Raw genomic sequence first — 22,500 nt, 5'->3', positions numbered from 1 at the left:
GAAGAGAGTTTGTCATTGGTATTTAATGAATCTGAAGTTACTGGGCTTACGTTTTATGTGTGTACAAAGTTGTGTTAAATCCAAAGCACTCTACTACTGATGTAAGGAAACCACTGTAGTTTTAAGTCTCCAAGGTATTATTTATTGTCCTGCATGAGAAATTATTAAATAAAATTGGAGTCCTTGAAATAACTGATGTTATTTATTAAAGAATTACGTATAAATTCGAAAAGTAGGGCTTCTAATATATGCATACGACTAATTTGTAAATACTTTTTTATGCAATGAATAAACTATTTGTTCCTAATGAATAGTTACATAGTCGATTAGAAAATCAGAAACATGCAATCAGGATAAGGTGCACCATGGAGGTGACAGTGGGGAATCTATGTATTATAATACGTGCTCGCGGGTACCCATAGATGATTTCAGGAGAGTAAAAGCCTGAAATCATAAAACCGGTTTATGAGGATCATTTTAAAGACAAACCCAATTATTCTGACTAAAAAAAAAAAATCTACCAAATGAATTCAACAACTACTTTGATTAAATGTTTCACTGAACTAGCCAATAGTTTGAGTAGAATGACTGATAAACCAATTCGTTATTATGGTATCACATAGACACATCCAGAATTTTAAACACTTATTAAATCTAATGTTAATATTCCCAAAGTACCCTCTAAAATATACAAATGAAATCTTCTAATAAGATTACTTGTGAAAGTTCATATTCGTTTAATGACTTTTATTAAAAATGACGTTTTGATTTAATAATCATTATAAGTTGAATTTATAATTTTAGATTTTCCAGGTTCAATCTGGGATTCAGAACATTTTAGTAAATGCTAAACTCTAAGTACTGGAAATAATTAGAATAAACTCTAAGGTTAATATAATAGCACCTTTTTCCAATTAGGTCTCATAAATGACCTATGAATATTCAAAACTTTCAAGCTTAAATAGCTGAATATTTCTAAACAGATACTTAGTAGCTGGCAAGATACACACAGATATCTAGCACTGTTCAATGGGATTACCCTCAAGTCAATTAATATTATTTTGGGCATCCTATATTTTAGTCAAAGATGTGACCTCTTATGTAGTTGGTGTGTCTTGATGATCAGGGTGCTGAGAAGACCTAAGTGGTCTCTCTACTCTGACTCTGTTTCCTAATACATTTCTCCACTCTCACTGGCCCCTCAGCTGGAGTGCTGCCATATCATGAGTATCTGATTCTTTGGGGTTTACTTTTCTGGGCTGGATTTTAATTGAATAAAGAACCTGTGGGAAAGTCTCAAGTTTTGGAATAAAGAAGAACAGCAAACACGATGTATTTTTAAAACACAAACATAAAGAGATAATTCCTGAAAAAGGATAGCTATGAAGGTATATTCCATTGCATTTTTGAAGGATTTTAATACGCAAGGAGTATTTATTTCATTATGTCACTGCCTTGTACACAAATCTGTGTGAACTGAGACTCAGAGGATGAGATAGGATTAAGCCAAAAGCTCTCAGTCATTCTCAGTAGGTAGGACTCAACTGACCTATGAACAACAGCATTTCTGAATAATAACCTCTATTCCAGACGCCAAATATCATCTTTAAAAATCATGCTTAGTTCCTACTCCAAGTCACTTTGCATGCTAACTTTGTCTAGGCACCATCCTCAAACCTCTGTGTGTACACAGAACCCGAAATTCCATTCAGTTCCATGTTTTACCCACTCACAACCTGTCTACTGTTTAAAGACCAACTTTTATCTACTGAAGACTTTGTTTGACCGTCCAGTTTGCACTGATCTCCCACTTGGCCCCTCCAAAGCATTTTTTTTTTGTTAATCATTCTGATGCTCAAAACTACAGAATCTTTGAATCCTAAGACTATATCAAACATAATTTTTTTAATGCTCCCATTGCATAGATTAGAAACGAAGTCACTTTCCAAGTGTTGTAAGTATAGGTAGAGCTAGGACTAGTGCACATGCTGGCCTCTGGAATGTTTCTTGGAACCTTGTTATTCCTGCTATCCCATTTTGCCTTAATCAGGTGCACTGTAACTCTTTCTAGTGGTGGCTGTACCAAGTCTTGCCAACGAGGCTATGAACTTCACAGACCAGGAGAGCTATGCACATAGCAAGTACCTAGTAAATATGTGTTGATCAAATAAATGATGTGCCAACAAGTCACTAAGAGTTTCATTTGCACTACTCCTAAAAGATAAAATTTTGGGATGCCTGGCTGGCTCAGTCCATGGAACATGCAACTCTTGATCTCAGGGTCATGAGTTCAAGCCCCACATTGGGTGTGGAGCCCACTAAAAAAGAGAGAGAGAGAGAGAGGAAAAGGGAAAATTTCTTCCTGTAATTAAGTATTCTTGGACTCCTTTCCATACAGAATTAGTTCACAAACAAGGTATGAGACCTGGGAAAGATGTAAATAAAATTTTCCCTTAAGGTTACAGTATTAGGCTGCTAACTTACTAAAATAAAGTAAAATCAAAGCCAATAATTATTAATGCTCAATTTTTAAAATACTGATTGCTACCAATCTAATGTCTAAGAAAGAAATAAAAAGTGAGAAGAGAGGTTAAGCATCTCTGAGAACAAAACTGCTTGAAAGTTACAGGACCTATGCCTATAAATGGATGGAATCCTTTTCAATGAAAAGTAGAATTCGATCATGATTACCACTACTCATATGAAGTTTCTCATTTTTGGATCTCAGAGAGCTCCATGCTTCTATTCATTCTGTTGTGTGACAACTGAAGGGAAATCAAACACCAGGAGACCACATGTCTTTGGTGGATTGCAGGACAAATGGGAAATTAGTCTCTTCTGTGGCCATTAGCAATATCTTTCCCTTCTTGCCCCCATTACAGATATGAGGGTCCTTTAATTTCTTTTTTTTTAAAGATTTTATTTATTTCTTTGTCAGAGAGAGAGAGAGAGCACAAGCAGGGGGAGCGGCAGGCAGAGGGAGAAGCAGGCTCCCTGCTGAGGAAGGAGTCCGATGCGGGACTCGATCCCAGGATCCTGAGATCATGACCTGAGCTGAAGGCAGACACTTAACTGACTGAGCCACCCAGGCGTCCCTCATTTAATTTATTTCTGGAAAAAAAAGGTAGCTATTTCTGTAATGTTCACTTCTTTAAGGTACCTAATGTGTGAACATCACTACAGGATAAGAATTCTTTTAGGAAAAATGCTCCCCTCCACCATAGAAAAACCTCTGACAATTCAAATAAAATACAGGAATCCTTTTAAAGAAACACCCTCTCTGCTCAGTGCTCACCAATTCTTCCCTCTGTATCCCCTTCTCCAGTGAAATTATTTTACAGTTTTTAATTATCCAGGGTGTAATTTAATATGACAAATTTTAGGTACTTAGTATTTTGATTATCTTATAAGTATAGTATAAAGTAATACTGAACAGTGTAGGTACCTCATTTATAACCTTTGGTCATGCAGCAGTGGTTAAATGGTTAATAATATAGTGGGCTTTGAGGATAAAACGTTTGGGTTTGAATCCTGGCTCCCTTACTTCATAGCTATGTGACCTTGGGGAAGTTATTTAATGTCTCTGTACCTCCTTTTCTTTACCCATAAAGGAGAAATAAGAAAGCACCTATTTTATACAGTTGTTATGAGGATTAAAGGATTTTTTATATATGCAAACCAGTTGGCACAGTGCCTGGGTCATAAGCGATCGATAAATGTTAGACACAGTCATGATACAATGACAACCTTAAATACTTTTTTGGGAAAAGATATGGTATAAATACATGAATTAATTTTTAAACACTGTATGAGCTTAATTAGCTCTAAAAATATTTTAGCCCTTCTCCCAAATTGAGATTTTTATTACTGTATCAGAAAAGTCATAAAAGAATGATATATGTGCCCCACATATCAGATGCCAGACATTAGGGTTATTAAAGTAATCCTAATAACAGCTGCCCTTCCTTAAAAGTACATTTAAGGTAATAAAATCAAGGGAACAAAATAACACAACATAGTTCTATAATTATTGCAAAGAATTATTTACAAATAATTTCCTGAACACTAAAACACTAAGCCAAAAGCTCATGTCGTATCTCGGATCATTTTTATTTTTTAATATTTGTTAAAGATTTTATTTATTTATTTGACAGAGAGCGAGAGAGCGTGAGCGTGCAAGCAGGGTGAGGAGCAGAGGGAGAGGGAGGAGCAGACTCCGTGCTGAATGTGGAGCCTGACACGGGGCTCAGTAGCCTGAGCCTGAGATCATGACCTGAGCTGAAATCAGGAGTCGAATGCGTAACCGACTATGCCCCCCAGGTGCCCCAAATCTTGGATCCTTTTCAGATCAACAGAGGAAAGCAAATTTCAAAGTAGAAGGGCCATCATTGCAAAGCTCTGTACATAGAGCTCCTACACTCACTCTCCTCAGTCATCCATCCCAGGCCTCATCATTAGCTTGTTGCTAAACCATTAACATGCATGCATTGAATGGTCCCCGCCTGCATCACATGTGCTGTGCACAGGAGGGCTTATGAAGTCTGATTATATATGTTTAGCTGGAGAAACCTTAAACAGATGAATTCAAAGTTGACTAAAAAGTGGAAATTCTCAGAGATCTAGCAATATACATACACCTGTTAGGAAGAAATTTTTTCTGCCCGAAATTCCTTTGTGCTGTGGATTAAGCCAAGTCCCCTGTGTCTGTAATAATGTAAAGAGCATCAATTCTGCTTTGACAGGAGAAGCCAATAACATGTAACTATTATCTCTTAATGCCAATAATTAATTTAACAAAAGTTTATTGAGTACCTTCTATATATAAGGCACTGTGGGGGCATTAAATATCTATGAAAGAACTTTCGGTCTAATACGGAAGAAATATGTACTCAAATAACTACAAGATGGCCCATCGTAAGTGTACTAAGAGAAGGAGCAATTAAGTGAGATGGGAGGAATTAACAGCTGGGAGAGATTATCTGCCTCTAAGAAGAATCTCAAAGCATCTATACTCTTAGTGGAATTCTTTTAAGATAACAAAGTAAGAGAAAGCTCAGATGGACAAAAGAGAGAAATCCTTGACTATTCTGGTGATAACTCTTTCTGGGTTTGAAGATGGTTGGGATATTCATCATGCCATTCTTCCCCCCACTGATTTGAAATTTATGCACTGCTTCCTTCAGTGATGACTTGAGGTGTCTTACAGATTAAACTGCGTCCTTAATAATAAGTAAAGTAGAAGCTACTTCAAACAAACAAAATCAGTTTTCCAGGAATAAAACAGATGATAGACATTTGAAACATCAAAGACTTAGCTTTATTTTTTATTTTTAGCTTAAGGACATAAAGAAAGAAAAAACTAGTAGAGTCACTGATTTTTATTGTCTTCCTCATGAGATCTTGAATAAAGGACAATAAAGAGACTTACGTTTAACATATCTTAAGGACGGCGTCTACGAAGTCCAGATTGGATGGTTTTGCCAGCCATTTATTTACTTACTGGGCACCTAACACAAGCCAGGCATCTGTATTAGTACAGACTAAGGAGGACAAACCTTTGGCACAGACGGATGCAGACAGAAGATAAACGTTAGCAGTTCTTAACCTGATAAATATGTTGTATTTCTTTAAGTGGATTTGGAAGCAAGTTTATCTTTGATTTTAAAGCAAATGATCCACTTGGTAAATAGTGGATATGCTTTCCAACCAGAATCTAGAAATTCATCGTGAATGGTTTAAAAGCTCTTTTTTCCACAAAATAGAAGATTTATAATTCAGCTACTCTGTTTAGTCCACTACATCCTATTTACTACAGAAAAGCAGGGACTTACGTTTCTTGCTTAAAGAAGGCATACCCACCTCCTAATTTAAGATAATTTACACTTGGGAGAATTCGAATGCTATTTGGAATTTCTTTAGATAATTGGAGGGAAAGTATTTAGTGCTGGAGAGACAGAAAGTCTGTTATTATTCCCTGACAGAGAGGTACAAAGCCAATAAATGAAACGGAAGTACTTCTAGAAGGATAAAAGTTACTTCTTGTTAGAAGTGAAAAGAAATCAATTCAATAGACATGATGTGCAAACCACTGGGCTAGGGGCTGATATGGACAAGGGTTTTCATAGAGTTTCCAGTGCTGCAGAGGAAGTACGATGTATACACAAGTAACTTTGATAACAGACAGGATGTGATCGACAAAGTGTTAAGAAAGAGGGGAGGTAAACCCTGGCAATGCAATCAGTGAGTGCTTTATGAAGGAGGGAGGTGTCATTTCAGGTAGGCTTTGAAATATGTGAAAATGTTCATAATGCAGAGACAAGGCAAAGAGCCTTCTGAGTGGAAATGGGGAAAATGGATAATCTTAAATGTGTTGTGGGAACCCTGAATGTGTGCAGAGGCCATGGAGAAAGGAGGGTTGGTAATAAAGAAATATGTTAGAAAGCAGAACAAGGTCAGATGGTGAAGGGCCCTTGAGTTGCATTTTATGGAGTTTAAAATTTATTCTCTGCCAGCTGAAGGGCTATTGATGGTTTCTGAGCCCGGCAGTGAAAAGATAGAAGAGTTTTTGGAGGATTAACTTACAAAGCCTAGACTGAGTGTAGGACACTGGACATAGGATTACCAGTTAGGAGGTCACTAAAACAGTGTAATAAGGTAATGATGGTCAGGGCTAAGGTGGAGGGATTAGAAACAGTGGAGAGAAGTGAAGAATTTAGGCTATAGGTCATGGAGTAAAAAGGCTTTGCATCTATTGCTCCTAAATTTATACATATGTGAAATAGTTCCCTCATAAGCTCTACCGTGGAGCTAGAAGGGTCTAAATCTATGTGAAAAATTCTAAAAATTAAAAGAGATGATGACTGTTCATAACTCATATGCAATTTTGATGAATCTTTATATTTGTTGTTTTAATTGCTCAAGGAAGAGGAGAAGTTGATCCCACAAAGCTTGGATGTTAGAAAGTGGAAGACAGGAAGATATTGTAAATAAAACTCTATTGTCCTCTTTGTGATTAAGATGCCAATAGCAGCAACGACCACAAAAACTCACATAGGCTGTTGACACTTGGTATCAAGAAATTTGATTTATTTTTAATCTTTAGTCTGTGTTCTTATGTCATTTTAAAGGCTTCATCAAAATAAAAAGCTTCTGCACAGCAAAAGAGACAATCAATAAAACTAAAAGTCAACCCATGGAATGGGAGAAGATACTTGCAAATGACATATTTGATAAAGGATTAGTATCCAAAATGTATAAAGAACTTGTAAGACTTAACACCCCAAAAATGAATAATCCAAATAAAAAATGAGCAGAAGACATGAACAGACATTTCTCTAAAGAAGACATCCAGATGGCCAACAGACACACAAAAAGATGCTCAATATCACTCATTATCAAAAAAATACAAATCAAAACTACAATGAGTTATCACCTCACACCTGTCAGAATGGCTAAAATCAACAATACAAGAAGTAACAGGTGTTGGTGAGGATGTAGAGAAGGGGGAACCCTCTTACACTGTTGGTGGGAATGCAAACTGGGGTTGCCACTCTGGAAAACAATATGGAGGTTCCTCAAAAAGTTAAAAATAGAACTATCCTATGACCCAGCAATTGCACTACTAGATATTTACCCAAAGAATACAAAAATACTAATTCGAAGGGATACACGAACCCCAATGTTTATAGCAGCATTATCTACATTAGCCAAATTATGGAAACAGCCCAAGTGTCCACAGACTGATGAATGGATACAGAAGAAGTGGTATGTATGTACAATGGAATATTACTCGGCCATAAGAAAGAATAAAATCTTGCCATTTGCAATGACATGGATGAAGCTAGAGAGTATTACACTAAGTGAAGTAAGTCAGTCAGAGAAAGACCAATACCGTATGATTTCACACTCATATGTAGAATTTAAGAAACAAAACAAATGAGCAAAGGGGAAAAAAGAGAGAGAAATGCAAACCAAGAAACAGACTCATAACTATGGAGGACAAACTGATGGTTACCAGAGGGGAGGTGGGTGGGGAGATGGGTTAAGTAAGTGATGGGGATTAAGGAGGGCACTTGTTGCGATGAGCACCAGATGTTGTATGGAAGAGGTGATCACTAAATTGTACACCTGAAACTAATCTTACACCGTATGTTAACTAACTGGAATTTAAACAAAAACTTAAAAAAAAAAAAGAAAAATGTATTTTAAAACGGAATATTGAAGGAAAAGGGCATAAAGTATGGCTACTTTCTCAAGTCCAAAAAATCTAGTATTTCCAGAGATTAGTAACAACAACAAAAAAGGAGGTAAGCCTTTTTCTAAAAGTAGGTAACATATACCCGTGAGGGTTTTGCTAAGAATCTCTAAATAATTGGTGAATTTTTGAAATGTCCCTACCCTACCATTAGCTTGGAGACTAGTGAATTGTAAGATAGGGCTCCCAGTCCCTGTCCAGTCTCTTCCTGCAGGGATACCCCTCTAGGCAGGCAGAGGAGTTATTACCTATTCTCTGAATGAGACCCATGACTTATACCTCAGTCACCTTTGCTCGTAATCCTCAAATCCTTTGCACTTATCCTCTCTTTCCTCGTCTCTGCTTAATATTAGGTTGAAAAATCTGATTACTATTTTTGCAAGCAAAACCTGCCGAATAGCAATAATTTCATGAAGTTCACCCTAAAAATCTACTTCCTGTTAAGCCTAACCCAAAGCTACAACCCCCACAAAGCCTTTTCTCAGTCTCCGTGTGCCTACACATAAGGCTTTGAATTTACAATTTGGTTGTAGGGCTCTTCCTTCCTTTACTTGGTCTCTCATACTACCTATGTGCATATCCACCCCTCTATTCGAATTTTACCTCTTTGTGGATGCAGACCATCTGCCAGGTTTTTAGCACATAATAGTTGCTCATTAAATGTTTGTTCAACTTAAATGAATGAAACTCATCTCTGTTCTATGCAACCAGCCAAGCCTCTAGCAGAAGGAAATGCAAAGTAGCAACTGATTTTTATACTCTAATCTTCCAGCTTGACAGCCTATCCTCAGTAGTGGTACACCCCGAAAACACAAACAGAGGACTAACTACATTAACAGACTGATTCGGTGCCTAAAGAAATGTGTTGCTTCTTCAGTTGTGAAATTTGTTAGTACCCAAGGCACCAAGGAAAGGCAGAAGAAATGTCAATGTTTGCCTACACCCTAAAGCAAAGAGTCAAATTATAATGGGGAAGTTTATCTTTTTAGATTGTGGTCACACAGTATATTCCCTAAAGGAATGTAAATTGTCTTCATTTGCTCCTTCCTCAAGACTAAGTAAAAGGTCTGATAAACTGTTTCTGGGTTTCGTTTTGTTCTTAGAATAAGGAAGTACTGTGAATAAAGTTCTCTTAAACTGAGACATTCAAAACGTATTTAAGTAAATAGATGTTAGGCTGTAGAATCGAGTGTCCTTATTTAGCTATTATCAGATGTGACAATTAAAATATTTACAGTGTCATTATTTATGAGAAAAACTCAGTGACATAATGTCAATTTGATTGAGGCTTTCAGAAATACAATATTTACTAACACCATGAAGCTAATGATAAAATCTTTAATCTTAAAGTCTTAAATGTTATGGTAGATATCAACAAATGCTGTGAAAAAAATTTGCAATTAACGGATCATATCTTCAATACAGGCAATTTCAGGAAACGTAAAGTTAATTTTATCAAACATTTACAAGTCAAAACTAAATATAAGAGTAGATTAAAATTGTTTTTGTGTTTTACTCATTATAAGAGATTCCCTTGTATCTTTTCTTTAGGTAATCCTAGTTATTTCAGAAAAACTTTAATACATTTCATACAGTGTACCTACCGAAAAGAGTAATAAACTTTTTTTTACAAAGAGATATAATATATCTTTTAAAAATCTTATAAGAATATTTTTAACCTCTCCCCCTGCCCTAGCACACCAGAAGGATAAAACATGCTTCCATCAGTGACTATGGGTCTTTACTACAAAAAAATGTTACTCCCAGGATAATAGTAAAAAACCTATTCTCAGAAATAGTGTTAGGGCCCTAATGCTTCAATTTTACTATGGAAATTGATTTTATTTGACCCAATATAGCAATCTTTATCCAGTGAAATGAACTTATATTTGCAGTTACTTTGAGAAACATACTGAATATATTGAAATATGTATAGTCCTTAACCATGCTTTACTTCTACTTGATTTAGTTTGGATATCTTTAACTTATATGGGATGCACTGACTAAGTCCAACAGAAAATATTTATAGTCATACAAATTCTTTATCTCTTACTTATCATTATGTCCTAATTGTTGATTCATGACATTGAGAAATACCCGTGTACACTGATTATTGCTATAGACTAATGCTGTCCATTGATCTGCACAGGATTTGACTGTTTCACAAAACAACATCAAAATTTTTCTAATTAAAAGGAAATACCTGTATAAGATGGGATTTTCTTTTAACTATCTACCAAGTCTAGTTAGTTCTTGGCACAGAACTGTTGCATTAATAATGATAACCACTAGTAGGTAAGCATTATAAAAAAATCAAAGTATAAGATTAGCGCTTTAACTATTCATTTTATATGTGCTTTAATAAAATTTGATTCAATTAGTTTGTATTTGCTAATGGCACAGCCCTCATGCTTACTACATAAATATCCTTGTTTTGCAGATATAAAATGAATTCCAAAACAGAAGCACAAATCCTTTATTAAGATGGAAAGTTGTAGTTTCATGAGACTCAATTTTTGGTTTTGTTATTTTTGAGTAGCTAACTTACTATTAACTAATATCTTAGTAGAGACAATCACATCAAACAAGTAATTTTTAAAAAGTTGGGTTTTTTTCCCCAAAGAAGAAGTTTTACAGGAAAACTGGCAAAATAATCGATGTTCATTTAGAAAGCATATGAAAAATGGAGATTAGGGAAATTCAATTTTACTCATTTCCTTCTAGTACATACACAAGGAAATGATATAATTATATTTGGAATTTAAGGGTAGACTTATAAAAATTACAAGTTTAGTTATCTCCATTTGTATAAAGTCATGTTGAAATGAGAAACAATTCATGTTTCTTAAACATTAGTAACTCTTAAACATTTGTAATATTTTGTGTGGGAAGTATTTTAGTTTAATATATCAAAGAAATAAGCTAATAAATAACACTAAAGTTTTAAAAGGAAAAGTTTGTTTTTAAAAACATTTTCTTAGTACTTCTTAAAATGAGAGATGATCTTAGGCTAATGTGAGTAATTAAATCACGAAGTTACACTGTCGTTAAGAAATTGTTTACTTAATTTTACTTAAGATCTTATTCATTTGAAATGATAATGCTGACTTCTTCCAGTAAAATATAGATATTATATTCTAAATTAAGCACATATTAGAGAAATATTTAATTCTCTTATTTACAAAAGTCAGTAAGAAGTCCATATAATTAAAACAACTAGATATGATAAATTCACTATTAATTAAGGAATTATAAAACAGATCTTTATTAGTATGTCTCAATTTTTTTCCAGTTTATTATTTTTCGAGATTCTCTCTTTTGTAAACTAGAATAACATTTATCACAAAAATTTACCGTTGACTGAATTATCTTTATTTTGATTTGAATGGATCTACACATAGCTGTCATTAGAACAGTACTCAGAACTACTACTCCAGTATTACCCCATTTCAATGGATAAAAATTCTGCTTATCTCTTGATGAAAAGAAAAATATTCCTCCTCCCAGAAATGTGTATCCCTTAAGAGGGGGATAGAAAAATTGGAGTGAAGTGAACAAATGATTCCTCATTCCATATATACCTTGTATTGTTTCTTTTATTCAGAATATAATTAGAAAATGCCCTACTCAATTCCCTATACCTTTTTGCCTCAGCTAAAGATAAACAGACAAATAAATTTTAATTTTTCATCTTAAGGTCAGAATACAACTTTAATCCTAATATATTTAATAAATCTTATATCTCCCTTAATCTGTCACCTAAAAAACCACAGCCATTTAGTGTTTGACTGCAAAGGAATATTATTTCCAGATGATTATAATAAAAGTTTTTCTTCTAAGATACATTGCCAGTCTTAAGGATGCAGTTTATAATTCTATCCCACATCCCAATAGGTCTGACCCCGAGATGGAGTTCCAAAGTTCCATTTAAAGTCAATAGAAGTTCTAAGAAATATAACAAAAAGGTGGATTAAGGTTAATAAAACATAATTTTATAAATTGCATGCATATATATGTATATCAAAATTTCTCTAAGATTTCTTGCCCTTACCTTCAGTAGTATATTGAAATTTATTCAAATTTATGCAACATTGTTTAAAGAAACTGGATTTTACATGATTTGAAGGCTCACTCCCAAATGATTTCAGATAGTTTTGCTGCAGTGCTCTTGAAAAAACATAACAACAAAATTCATTATGACTTATCATTCTCCTTGATTGATAACAGTAATAGATGTGACCCAAACAGCTATAATAAAATGAAAATACAGATGTAATTACTTTGATCCTTGATGAGCACAAATAGATTTTGCCCAATCTCAGAATCACACTAGTTGCCTGTTGAGATACAATTGGTACTATTCCATTTTGTGTTTCATAAATGGAAACTTTCAACAAACATCTGGGTATGGAGCTAAGGACCTTTACATTTCTAATCTGCTGGCCAGTGAAATAAAAAAAAGTCTAAATTATATCTTGACACTCAGCCACTAAGTCAGCTTTGGGGCTGCTCCAGAACTCCTTTAAATCATTTATCCAAGACTTGTGTTTTTGCCTTGTTTCTTGGACTAAGTTTCAGTCAAAACTGTCAGGATGTTATGAGGGTTGAGGGTATAAAAAACGTATGTCCCTGTTCGGCTCCAATTCCCTCTTTGATAACTTGGGTTCTGGGTCCTTGAAGACCTTGCCCTCAAAGTCCTATAACTGGGTCCTCTGGCTGTGGCTAGCTCTTCCTGATGTGGCTCACCCGTTTTTCTGGACTGCTGTCTATTTCCCTTTGCCAAATGGCCTGATGGGATACTGCCCATCCGCTGCTAGCTCTTGCTGGAGCCACCTCCCGGATATTTCTACAGAGATGGCTCTCCACCGGGATTACATGTATGGTTCATGCCATTAGGTCTGTCAAATCTGGGAGACCAGTTGCTCTGCTGAAACTATTCCTTTGCTCAAATTAAACTGGGGACTGACTCAATGTTCAGTTTTCTCCTGAACTTATGCTAAATTATGCTCTGTTAGTTCTAAACATGAGATTGAAATAGGGAGTAAAACCAATATTTACCTCTTATTCTAAATCTAATATGTTTTGTCCTTTTTTTGACCCGCTAATTAGCAAAAGGATCTTAGATTTAATGTTGCGAATGTAAATTTTTCTATAGTAAGGTAACGTTGTGTGACCAATGAATACTTTTGCTCCTGACTTTTAACTGTTTTGATGATGCTACTCCATTTTTAGTCTTCAGAGATTAAGATAATGTTGAACAAACTAAAGAACGTTAGTTTCCACTAGCTATATTAAACTATTTGGTCATCTGTTGCTTATACAAATTCTTGAATTCTATCCTAATGATAAAACTGCATATGGAAGGTAGAAACCCTGAGATAATGTTTTAAACTGTATTTTTTTGGTGCCAAACTATTCAAGTATATTGTGGTATTTATGTTAATGATCGATTTTAAATTCTGCCAAAGTAGTTAAAATACATATAATTTTAACATATATTAAAATATAATTTTTTACCATGGAAAGCAACTTCACATTAAGTAATATTCTGAAATGATAGTTGACTTTACACGATAAACACCTTTAGTCATAAAATGCCTATAGTCACCAAATATACATCTACTTCCCAAGCCCGAGGTCAAAAGCTGAAGTTAAAATACCATATGGGTATGTAAAAAATTTCCTTTTTCCCTGGTAGTAGAAGTAGGAAGAAATTAATACTGAATAGCAATATTCATTTTTTAGCAATTCAGTCAATGACATTTTGACCCTTAGAGAAAGGAAATTTCTAAGGCTCAACTAGTGTTAGTGCAAATGAAGATGTACCTTCTAACAAAGTATCTTCTTTAGATATGAAACAGAAGCAGTAAGCTACAATGCTGTCAGCTAAAAGTTTTCTGACACACTTTGCCTAAATGGTGGGGATTCATACCATGGATGTCAGGTAGCATCTGTAGACTTCTATAAAAATCCTTCAAAACCCTATAGGAACCCATAAATTTCCACAATTGGCACGGTAGGGATACAACACCTTTTAGCTGAAGGCACTGTACCTCTGGGAGGATCTTTTTATTAAGAGGAACTAGAATGAGTTGTAAGTGCCACATATGGGGACCGGAATAATGTTAAAAAGAACAGCATCCACTGAGCCACACTTGTAGCCCTCGAAAAAAAAAAAAAAGATGAGATGATAAAGAGCTGGCATAATCATACATTCTGTACAATCACTTTGGAAAGAGATCTCAAAGCTAACTAGCAAAGTTAATGAAAAGTTCAGAGATTAAATAAAAATGGAATTAAATCAGAATGAAAATTATGAGACCCAGAAATGTTAGGACCAAAAAAAAACCACAAAAAAACCCAAAAAACTAAAGGTGACTGAAAAGTTGTAAATTAGAAAATCAGCAAAAGCATATGTAAAGCAAGGCGAAAAAAAAGCTTTTATGTTTAGAGCTTCATAATGCCTCTTAATGATCCAAAATATCATTAAAAATAGTGTGGGCTTAACAGGCATGAAAACAATGAGAGGGAGCATTCTACTTGCTCAAGTTGTCAGTCACTTTCAACTGCTTTCCTCTGAAATACAGAGCCACTCCAATTTTAAATGCTTTTGTCCACAGAGAGATCTAAGGTCTGTAGGGATTTTATATAAAATAACACCAACTAAAGGGGTAGGGTCTGCAAGTTCTACACGTGCCTACGAAGAGCAATTTAAATTTTAAGGTAGCCAAAGAGAATAGAAGGAAGAAAGGCAATAGTATATATTTGAATATCTTCATTATACTTCATAACAATTCACGATTGATATTAGATTTTCAATATTGTTTTACAAAATGGGAGCCTGGAGGTCCCTTTTAGCTGTCTTTGGTTGCAAAATATTCTTGCCAGGACAGGCTAAAGTTTAGCATTGGAATGATACAACAACTGAGGTTCTTGAGAAGCATGTTGTAAAGAGGACTGGGACATGCGAGGTATAGAAAGTTCTGGGGCACATAGAATATGTGTTCAACATCTCAATCAAAAAGATTAATGGGATCCCCATTGCAGTCCTGAAATAATACTACACTACTCCTTTTATATGATGCCTCAGCTTTTGATTTCCTTACTCTAAAGTTTTGGCTTCTAAGGACAAAACAAATTTATTTTCCAGTCTTATATGAACCATATTAACATTCTGGTTCTATATAGAAGATTATTAACTCTCAAACTTCAAATATTTGCTTTAACAAGAGGGAGAAAATATAATAATCACCTGCAACTAATATAGAATATTAGCAAGTAGAAATTTGAAATGACATAGGGGCTAAGAGGATTCAGGAATGACATGTAAGAAATGATCTGAAAACTCAACAGTAGGAGACTCTAATAATCAGAAAGGGGAATGACATGACAATGGAGGGCTTTGTGCCTAAAGCCCTCAATACAAAATCGGTTCAGGAAGAGCATTGATTTTGATCTCTAGAAACAAAATTTGAAAATATAAAAATAGGGATCTCATTTAACATTTTTCAAGAGAAGAAAGGCAAATCTGAGCCAACTTACTGAGAGCGAGGAGAAACAACTGATTAGTAAAAAAAAGAAACAACCAAGTTGAACTAAATATGGTAGGTATATCACTAAACTTCTCTTTTTGCTTCAGGTTTGCAAGGAGACAGGAAATGGATTGATTCTACCAGTATGAGTTCACCTTCCAGCTCTGCTCTAAATGTTTTCTTGTCTTTTCAGTCAAGTTTAACACACTGGAGAAGAGATCAAGTTCAAATTATTTCCACTTGAACACAGCATCAATCCTCTGTAAGTAGTCTTTTTAAGAGGCAAATATTGATATAAAATAGGAATCTAAATTAATTTTATCCATATTCTATAGAACTCTCAGAAGTCAATAAACAGGGAATATTGGCATTGAGGTGCATAAGGGAAGAGTATCCTAAAATTGTAATGATACACAACTCAGATTCTTTTTTTTTTTTTCTTTTTAGAATGAGCTAGAGAAAGGAAGAGGTGGGGAAGGGCAGATGGAGAGAGAGGACCTTGAGTGGCTCCACAGCCAGCACAGAGCCTGATACTAGGCTCTATCTCTCACAACCCTGAGATCATCACCTGAGCCAAAATCAAGACGCGGATTTTTTTTTTTTAAGATTTTATTCATTTATTTGACAGAGAGAGAAAGAGAGAGACAGCGAGAGCAGGAACACAAGCAGGGGCAGAGGGAGAGGGAGAAGCAGGCTTCCCGTAGAGCAGGGAGCCCAATGTGGGGCTCGATCCCAGGACCCTGGGATCATGACCTGAGCCGAAGGCAGATGCTTGATGACTGGGCCACCCAGGCGCCCCCCAAGAGGTGGATTCTTAACTGACTGAGCCACTGGTGCCCCACAGCTCAGACTCTTTAAGGGAAGTTTTCTTTACATTGTTCAGACCATGATGGCTCTAGAACTCTTTTGACAGCAGTAGAAAATAAAGATTTTAAGAATCTATTTGATTGAAAAGACTCAAAACAAGTGTAAAAAGCTTAGTATATAGAATCTACATTGTTCCACCTGGCTTTAACCTTTCCTAATTTTGCTAAAATCCCCTTAAACATTCAATTTGATTAATAATGCATTAATTTCAGTAAATTTTTTTCTTTTTAATTCACCTTCAACAAGATAAATAAAATTTAACAAGGTCTGGGAAGATAATTACAAATGAGGTGAAGGGGCTTGCTACTTACTATTCAGATAAATTTGAACAGTTATAAAATACATATAAACTAAATAATTAAAATTAAAAAATAAAACTTCACAAGTGTACTCTACCAATATTTAGAAAGATCAATTAGCTCCCACATAAAGATGAACATCATATTTAGTTATCTCTTCTTCCTAAAAATCCCTTGTTCTCCCTTCTTCCTCAGGGTTCTAAGAGAATCCTGGATTTTCCTCTTGTAGGGATTACTTCATGGAGTCACACCATTTCAAATAAATTCATCTCCCACAGTCATTATCTCACATCATATGGTTACTGACTACTTACTTTGTATGGTACTATAATACGTCTAAAACAGAGTTTCTTTAGCTGGGGACGTCTACAAAGTGAGCATGCAGTAGGTATGAGTGCGCACGTGCTCAGACACAGGCTGTGTTAGTTGCAGACAATGTACAGGGAGTAAGCTCTCCGGAGTGTGGAACAAAGTGTGGGTCCTGACAGCACAGTTTCTGGGGAGAGCTTCCTAGGAAAATAGGACCAAGCTCTTAAGGAAAAGTAGGATTTAGGTGAGAGAAAGAGGATGAAAAGATGGAAAAGGAAAAGGCAGAAAGGCAAGTAGTGAAGGCAAAATGAATGCACTAGTTTGGCAAAAGCCTTCATTCAGGGCATTCTAAGAGTAAAACTTGGAATGAAGAGAAAGTGTTTAAATACGGAGCATCAAATTGCAGAATGTGGATGATAATTGGACATCTCCTGTTCTCCAAAAATAATTTGTAAGAAGCATTAACCCATAGCTATTCCACTCTTCTAAAGGTTCAAAACATCTCTACCAATCCCAGGAATACATCTATATTCTACGATGTTACCATTTGGATTTGGATTTTACCATTTTGGAATTGAGTAAAAAGACTAAACAAAGTTCCGTTTCCTGAATCTAAGGATACTTAATGTTCTTGGATTCAACAAGTAAAATGGTGAACATACCATCTTCCGTCTTGAGCCTGTCCTCTTGTGACTTCTATTTCTCTTTGTGAGCTTCCAAAGTTGCTATGATTTTGCCTAATTTTCCTCTTTGTCCCCAGCATTCAGTGGGTTGTCTTGTCTGGTCTTTTTTTCCATAGAACTTCTTGAATTGACTCCTTGCTCTCCATGCCCAGTCTTGTACTTATGTCAGGTACTACCTACCACCAAGAATCAATCTTCTGCTCTCAGTCTCTCTCTATCTCTCTTCTGCTCTGTAGTCTCTCCCAACTCCTGAATATCATACCATTTGTGAGTTTCATTCAGCCCACTTCCAGATTACTCTTCCTAAAGCATAGCTCTGACAGTGTGAAACTCAAGCTCATAACATCACCAGGCTTCATACCAACAGAGACAAACACTGCAGCTTGATATTTAAGACACTCACCAGTCTATTTCCACCACTTCATATTTTTTTATATTCTAAGTTCCTATCAAACCTAATACTCAATGTTTTCTAGGTATATATCATGAGCTCCTGTTCTGGGTTGGTATTATTCATTGTTATGATTGTTAATTATCTGTAAACTCGGATAACATCTTTTTTTTTTTTTCCTCAAAAATCTCTTATTCTGCTGACTCTGAGTAACCTGCTCCCAACCATAAATTTCTGTCTTGTTTTGTTTCCTTCTGTGGATTGGCTTACTTCATGAATTATAAGGGGGTGAAAGGAAAAGCAAAGGGATGGCCAAGGAAACTAACTACACATTTATGGAATGCCTTAAGAAAGGCATTAAGATGTGAAATATCTTAGTATTGTTTTTAGTTTCATTTAGAGTAACAATGAGGTATGACAAGATGTAATATAACTGTGTACACAGCACTGTGAGGGACATGGGGAGGAATTATTATCTTCCAGGCACTCATTTCATCTGAAATAATCTTATGAGGTAGGGGCGCCTGGGTGGCTCAGTCATTAAATGCCTGCCTTTGGCTCAGGTCATGATCCCGGGGTCCTGGGATAGAGCCCCGCATCGGGCTCCCTGCTCAGCCGGGAAGCCTGCTTCTCCCTCTCCCACTCCCCCTGCTGTGTTCCCTCTCTTGCTGTCTCTCTCTCTGTCAAATAAATGAGTAAAATCTTAAATCTTTTTTTTTTTTTTAAGAAAGGATCTTATGAGGTAGATATTATTATTACTTACCTCATTTTCAATTGAGAAAACTGAGGAAAGAAATGAATCCTACTCAGCTACTAAGTGCTAACTCTGGGATTGGAACCCCTACCATCTGTCACTAGAGCCCACATACCGGAAGCAGTAGGCCTTTCTGCCTCTCCTTCACTCTTCCGTGAGTGTAACTACTCCCTTCCAAAACAACAAGGACCACGGCTTCATTTCAGGGCACATACGCATGCAGTTTATTTTATTTTATTTTTTTTAAGATTTTATTTATTTATTTGAAGAGAGAGAGAGAGCACATGAGAGGGGGGAGGGTCAGAGGGAGAAGCAGACTCCCTGCTGAGCAGGGAGCCCAATGCGGGACTCGATCCCGGGACTCCAGGATCATGACCTGAGCCGAAGGCAGTCACTTAACCAACTGAGCCACCCAGGCGCCCATACGCATGCAGTTTAAATGTTCTCTAACAATTATTTCACTTCTGTTTAATTTTCAAAGTACTTTGAAGTACATTTAATTATATGCAGCCCAATTTTGATTGAGAGAATCAGATAATATTTTCCTTTGCCTCATAATGTACATAAAATGCTTAACATTCTTTAAGTACAAGCATATTAACACTCTATAAAGATGAAGACACAGAATACTGAAATGACATTCCATCAGTAATATTTGATGTCTAATATACAAAAAGTTAATGACAGCAGAAACAGATTCAAAGAATGAATGACAATTCAATATTTTGCAAGATAATTAAAATTTTGATTATAATTTGTATAACTTAGGAAAAGACCCGATTTGGTCTTCCTCTAATTTTTTCCCCTTGGCTTATTGGAAATCTACTTCCAATAAGCCAAGGGAAGCTTCCCTTATATCTCTCTATGGAAAATACACATAAATATTTTTCACATGCACTAATTCATAAGTGCAGAAAACATACGATAGGTTGACTACGAACATTTTAGCTTTATAAACCCATCAGGCATTAAATCTATAATTTTTATATATTATTTTACACATCCTATCTTTTCACTGACGTATTTCACATTTAACTGAACTAAATTAATAATAAAATGAAGAATCTAAAATAGCAATTGCCAAATGAAAAAGTACAACTAACCTGGCAATGCCATCATTTAGCCCCATTATTATCTCAGGTTGTAAAATATAATGTTTAACAAATGATTTGACTGAATCATTAATTTTTTATTTTAGTATTCTTATCACTGGACACTTCACACTTAAGAAAACACTTCGTTCCATACCCTCTCTGTATGGTACACGACCATCACTTTCCACTGCATACTAAACAGGGAGTTACACCAGCAGCTCAAACACTTTCATTATGAATGTCTTTCATTTTTCTGAAATAGGTCTTTTTTAAAAGGGGGAAAACAGGATCTGACTCTTGTTTGCTCTTTCAAGTTTTATTATTTTAGCATTTTACACAGAGAGCGAGCACCAGCATACTCAGGAGAACTGCTAAAAGTAAAAGGCCTCAAGCTACCCACTGCCTGGCTGATAGGATAAAGCAGAGGTATAAAAACTTTTGTCTGATTGCTCACTTTCCTTGTTTTAGAGTATTGCTACTCTCAAGAGCATATATTCATGTTCTTTCTACTTCCAGTTTTATTACTTCTTTTGTATTATTTAATACATCTAAAGACACTTCCAAAAGACAAATTTTTCCATTTTGAAAAAGTAATGGTTTGGAACCTGATAAAACACATTAATGTTCACGGTGTGTTTTTTGCAAAGGTGACAGAGTAAAAGTGCTATAAAGCAATTAAGTGCATGATCTTAAAGACATTAATATGTCAAATAGAATAAGATGTTTAAAAAGTCAACAAAAATAATATCCTAGGAAAGGTCAGATGGAAATAGGCACATATAAAGACCACATTTCTCATTCAGGTCTTTGACTAGATCTTTAATGCAGAGATGGGGAAGAAAATATAAAAATGAGAGAAGGTACTATTCTTACCTCAATAACTTGAAATTAGAAGTATATGATGTTTAACTCCAGGAAGTATGGACATAAAGTGTCGACTCATCCTAACAACTGGATGGCTGGTATATATGCTTCATTATTCAGATTATAATTTTTTTCCCCTGCATTCTAAGTTCTACCAGGGTCAATACTTCTTAGTAAACAAGAAACTGATATGCTTGGCCTATGGAACAAGGCCAGGCATTTTTTAAAGTGTCATACACATTTCTGAAATCCACAATACATCAATTTTTAATACATCTACTCTCTCAGCTCCATTAAAAAGATGGTAGGGGAAAGATTTTAGAGTAATTAATGATATAGTTAGCTGCTAAATATTAATAGGAATCGTAGTCTTGCATAAAATATAACATATAAACCTTGCCAATACAGACGCACCAGTAATTAAAGTTGAATATGTAATTACACTGATTTATAAGACAGGCAAAAAGTTACACTTTACTAGCTTCTATGTAAACTGTGGGTAACAGTTAAACTTTGCATTTTACGGTTTATAAAAACGGGCAATATCTTGACTACAGTTCATAAATGGTTTAGAGACCTGTAATAGTAGTAAAAATTACGACAACTTATTCCATCGTGAATATTTTTATTGCACCATACAAACCAAACTGTGATAATGACCCCTAAGATGTAGACTCATCTTAGACACTGCTCTACCCCCAAGAGAATGTCAGTAGTACTAAGAATTTGTAGAAACCTGCTGGTACAGTAATTATGGGACACTGGAGAGAATCTACAAGATGCATTAAAACTGACTTTGATACACTTTCTCATATCATGAACACGGGGCAATTTAACTCCACTTAAAATTGTATTTTGGACTTATATACCACTAGAAACTTCAGAAGAATACCAAATGTTAGAAGCATATGCGTACGGGCCCTTCCCGTCGCTGGGCCTGCTAACCCACTTACATGTGCGGCTGCGGCGAGCAGCCCGGACTACTGTTCCCGTTGCTGTCGATGTGGTCCAGGGAGCCATTAAGGTCTTCGTGGACAGCCTGCAGCAGGCCACTGGACGCGTTATTGATCAGTCCCGGGTTACTAAGCAAAGGTAAACTGCTCTCTGCCAAGGCAGCCTAGTGAAATGAAGAAGGTGTAAAACAACTTCGGAAATGCCCTTTAAAATATTTCTTTAGAGACAGATCTTCTTTTGAGTGGGTTCGGATCACAGTGTGGATGTTTTAGAAGCATTTAAAGAAAATGTACGGGGCGGACGAAGTTTCCGAACGGGCAGCTTGCGGCAGAGACATCAAGAAAATTAAGTGTGATGCAAAAGCGTAAATACAAGCTCACCCGGCAAACTTTTTCACTCGTGTTTCAGCCTTTCACATAAGGAACTGCTGTATTCTCCCACGGAGTGAAAAACCCCAACACAGAAGCAGTCGCTCTGCTTTTTAAAAATGACCAGGACT

General features: G+C 35.7%; 1 protein-coding gene across 9 annotated transcripts in view; it reads right to left on the bottom strand.

Moving 5' to 3' along the window:
* The window catches only part of FOXP2 (forkhead box P2), a 548,352-nt gene that overhangs the window by 8,173 nt on the left and 517,679 nt on the right, over positions 1-22,500 (bottom strand). For all 9 annotated transcript variants that reach the window (XM_036068397.2, XM_036068383.2, XM_036068390.2 and 6 more), the window contains one exon: positions 22,001-22,164. In XM_036068397.2, the coding sequence (XP_035924290.1) occupies positions 22,001-22,164 (164 nt within the window). The remainder of the gene's footprint in view (positions 1-22,000; positions 22,165-22,500) is intronic.

Source organism: Halichoerus grypus, chromosome 12, assembly GCF_964656455.1.
Source record: "Halichoerus grypus chromosome 12, mHalGry1.hap1.1, whole genome shotgun sequence".
Lineage (NCBI taxonomy): Eukaryota > Metazoa > Chordata > Mammalia > Carnivora > Phocidae > Halichoerus > Halichoerus grypus.
Note: the sequence above shows the minus strand (reverse complement) of the source record. Positions and strands in the feature narration are given on the sequence as shown.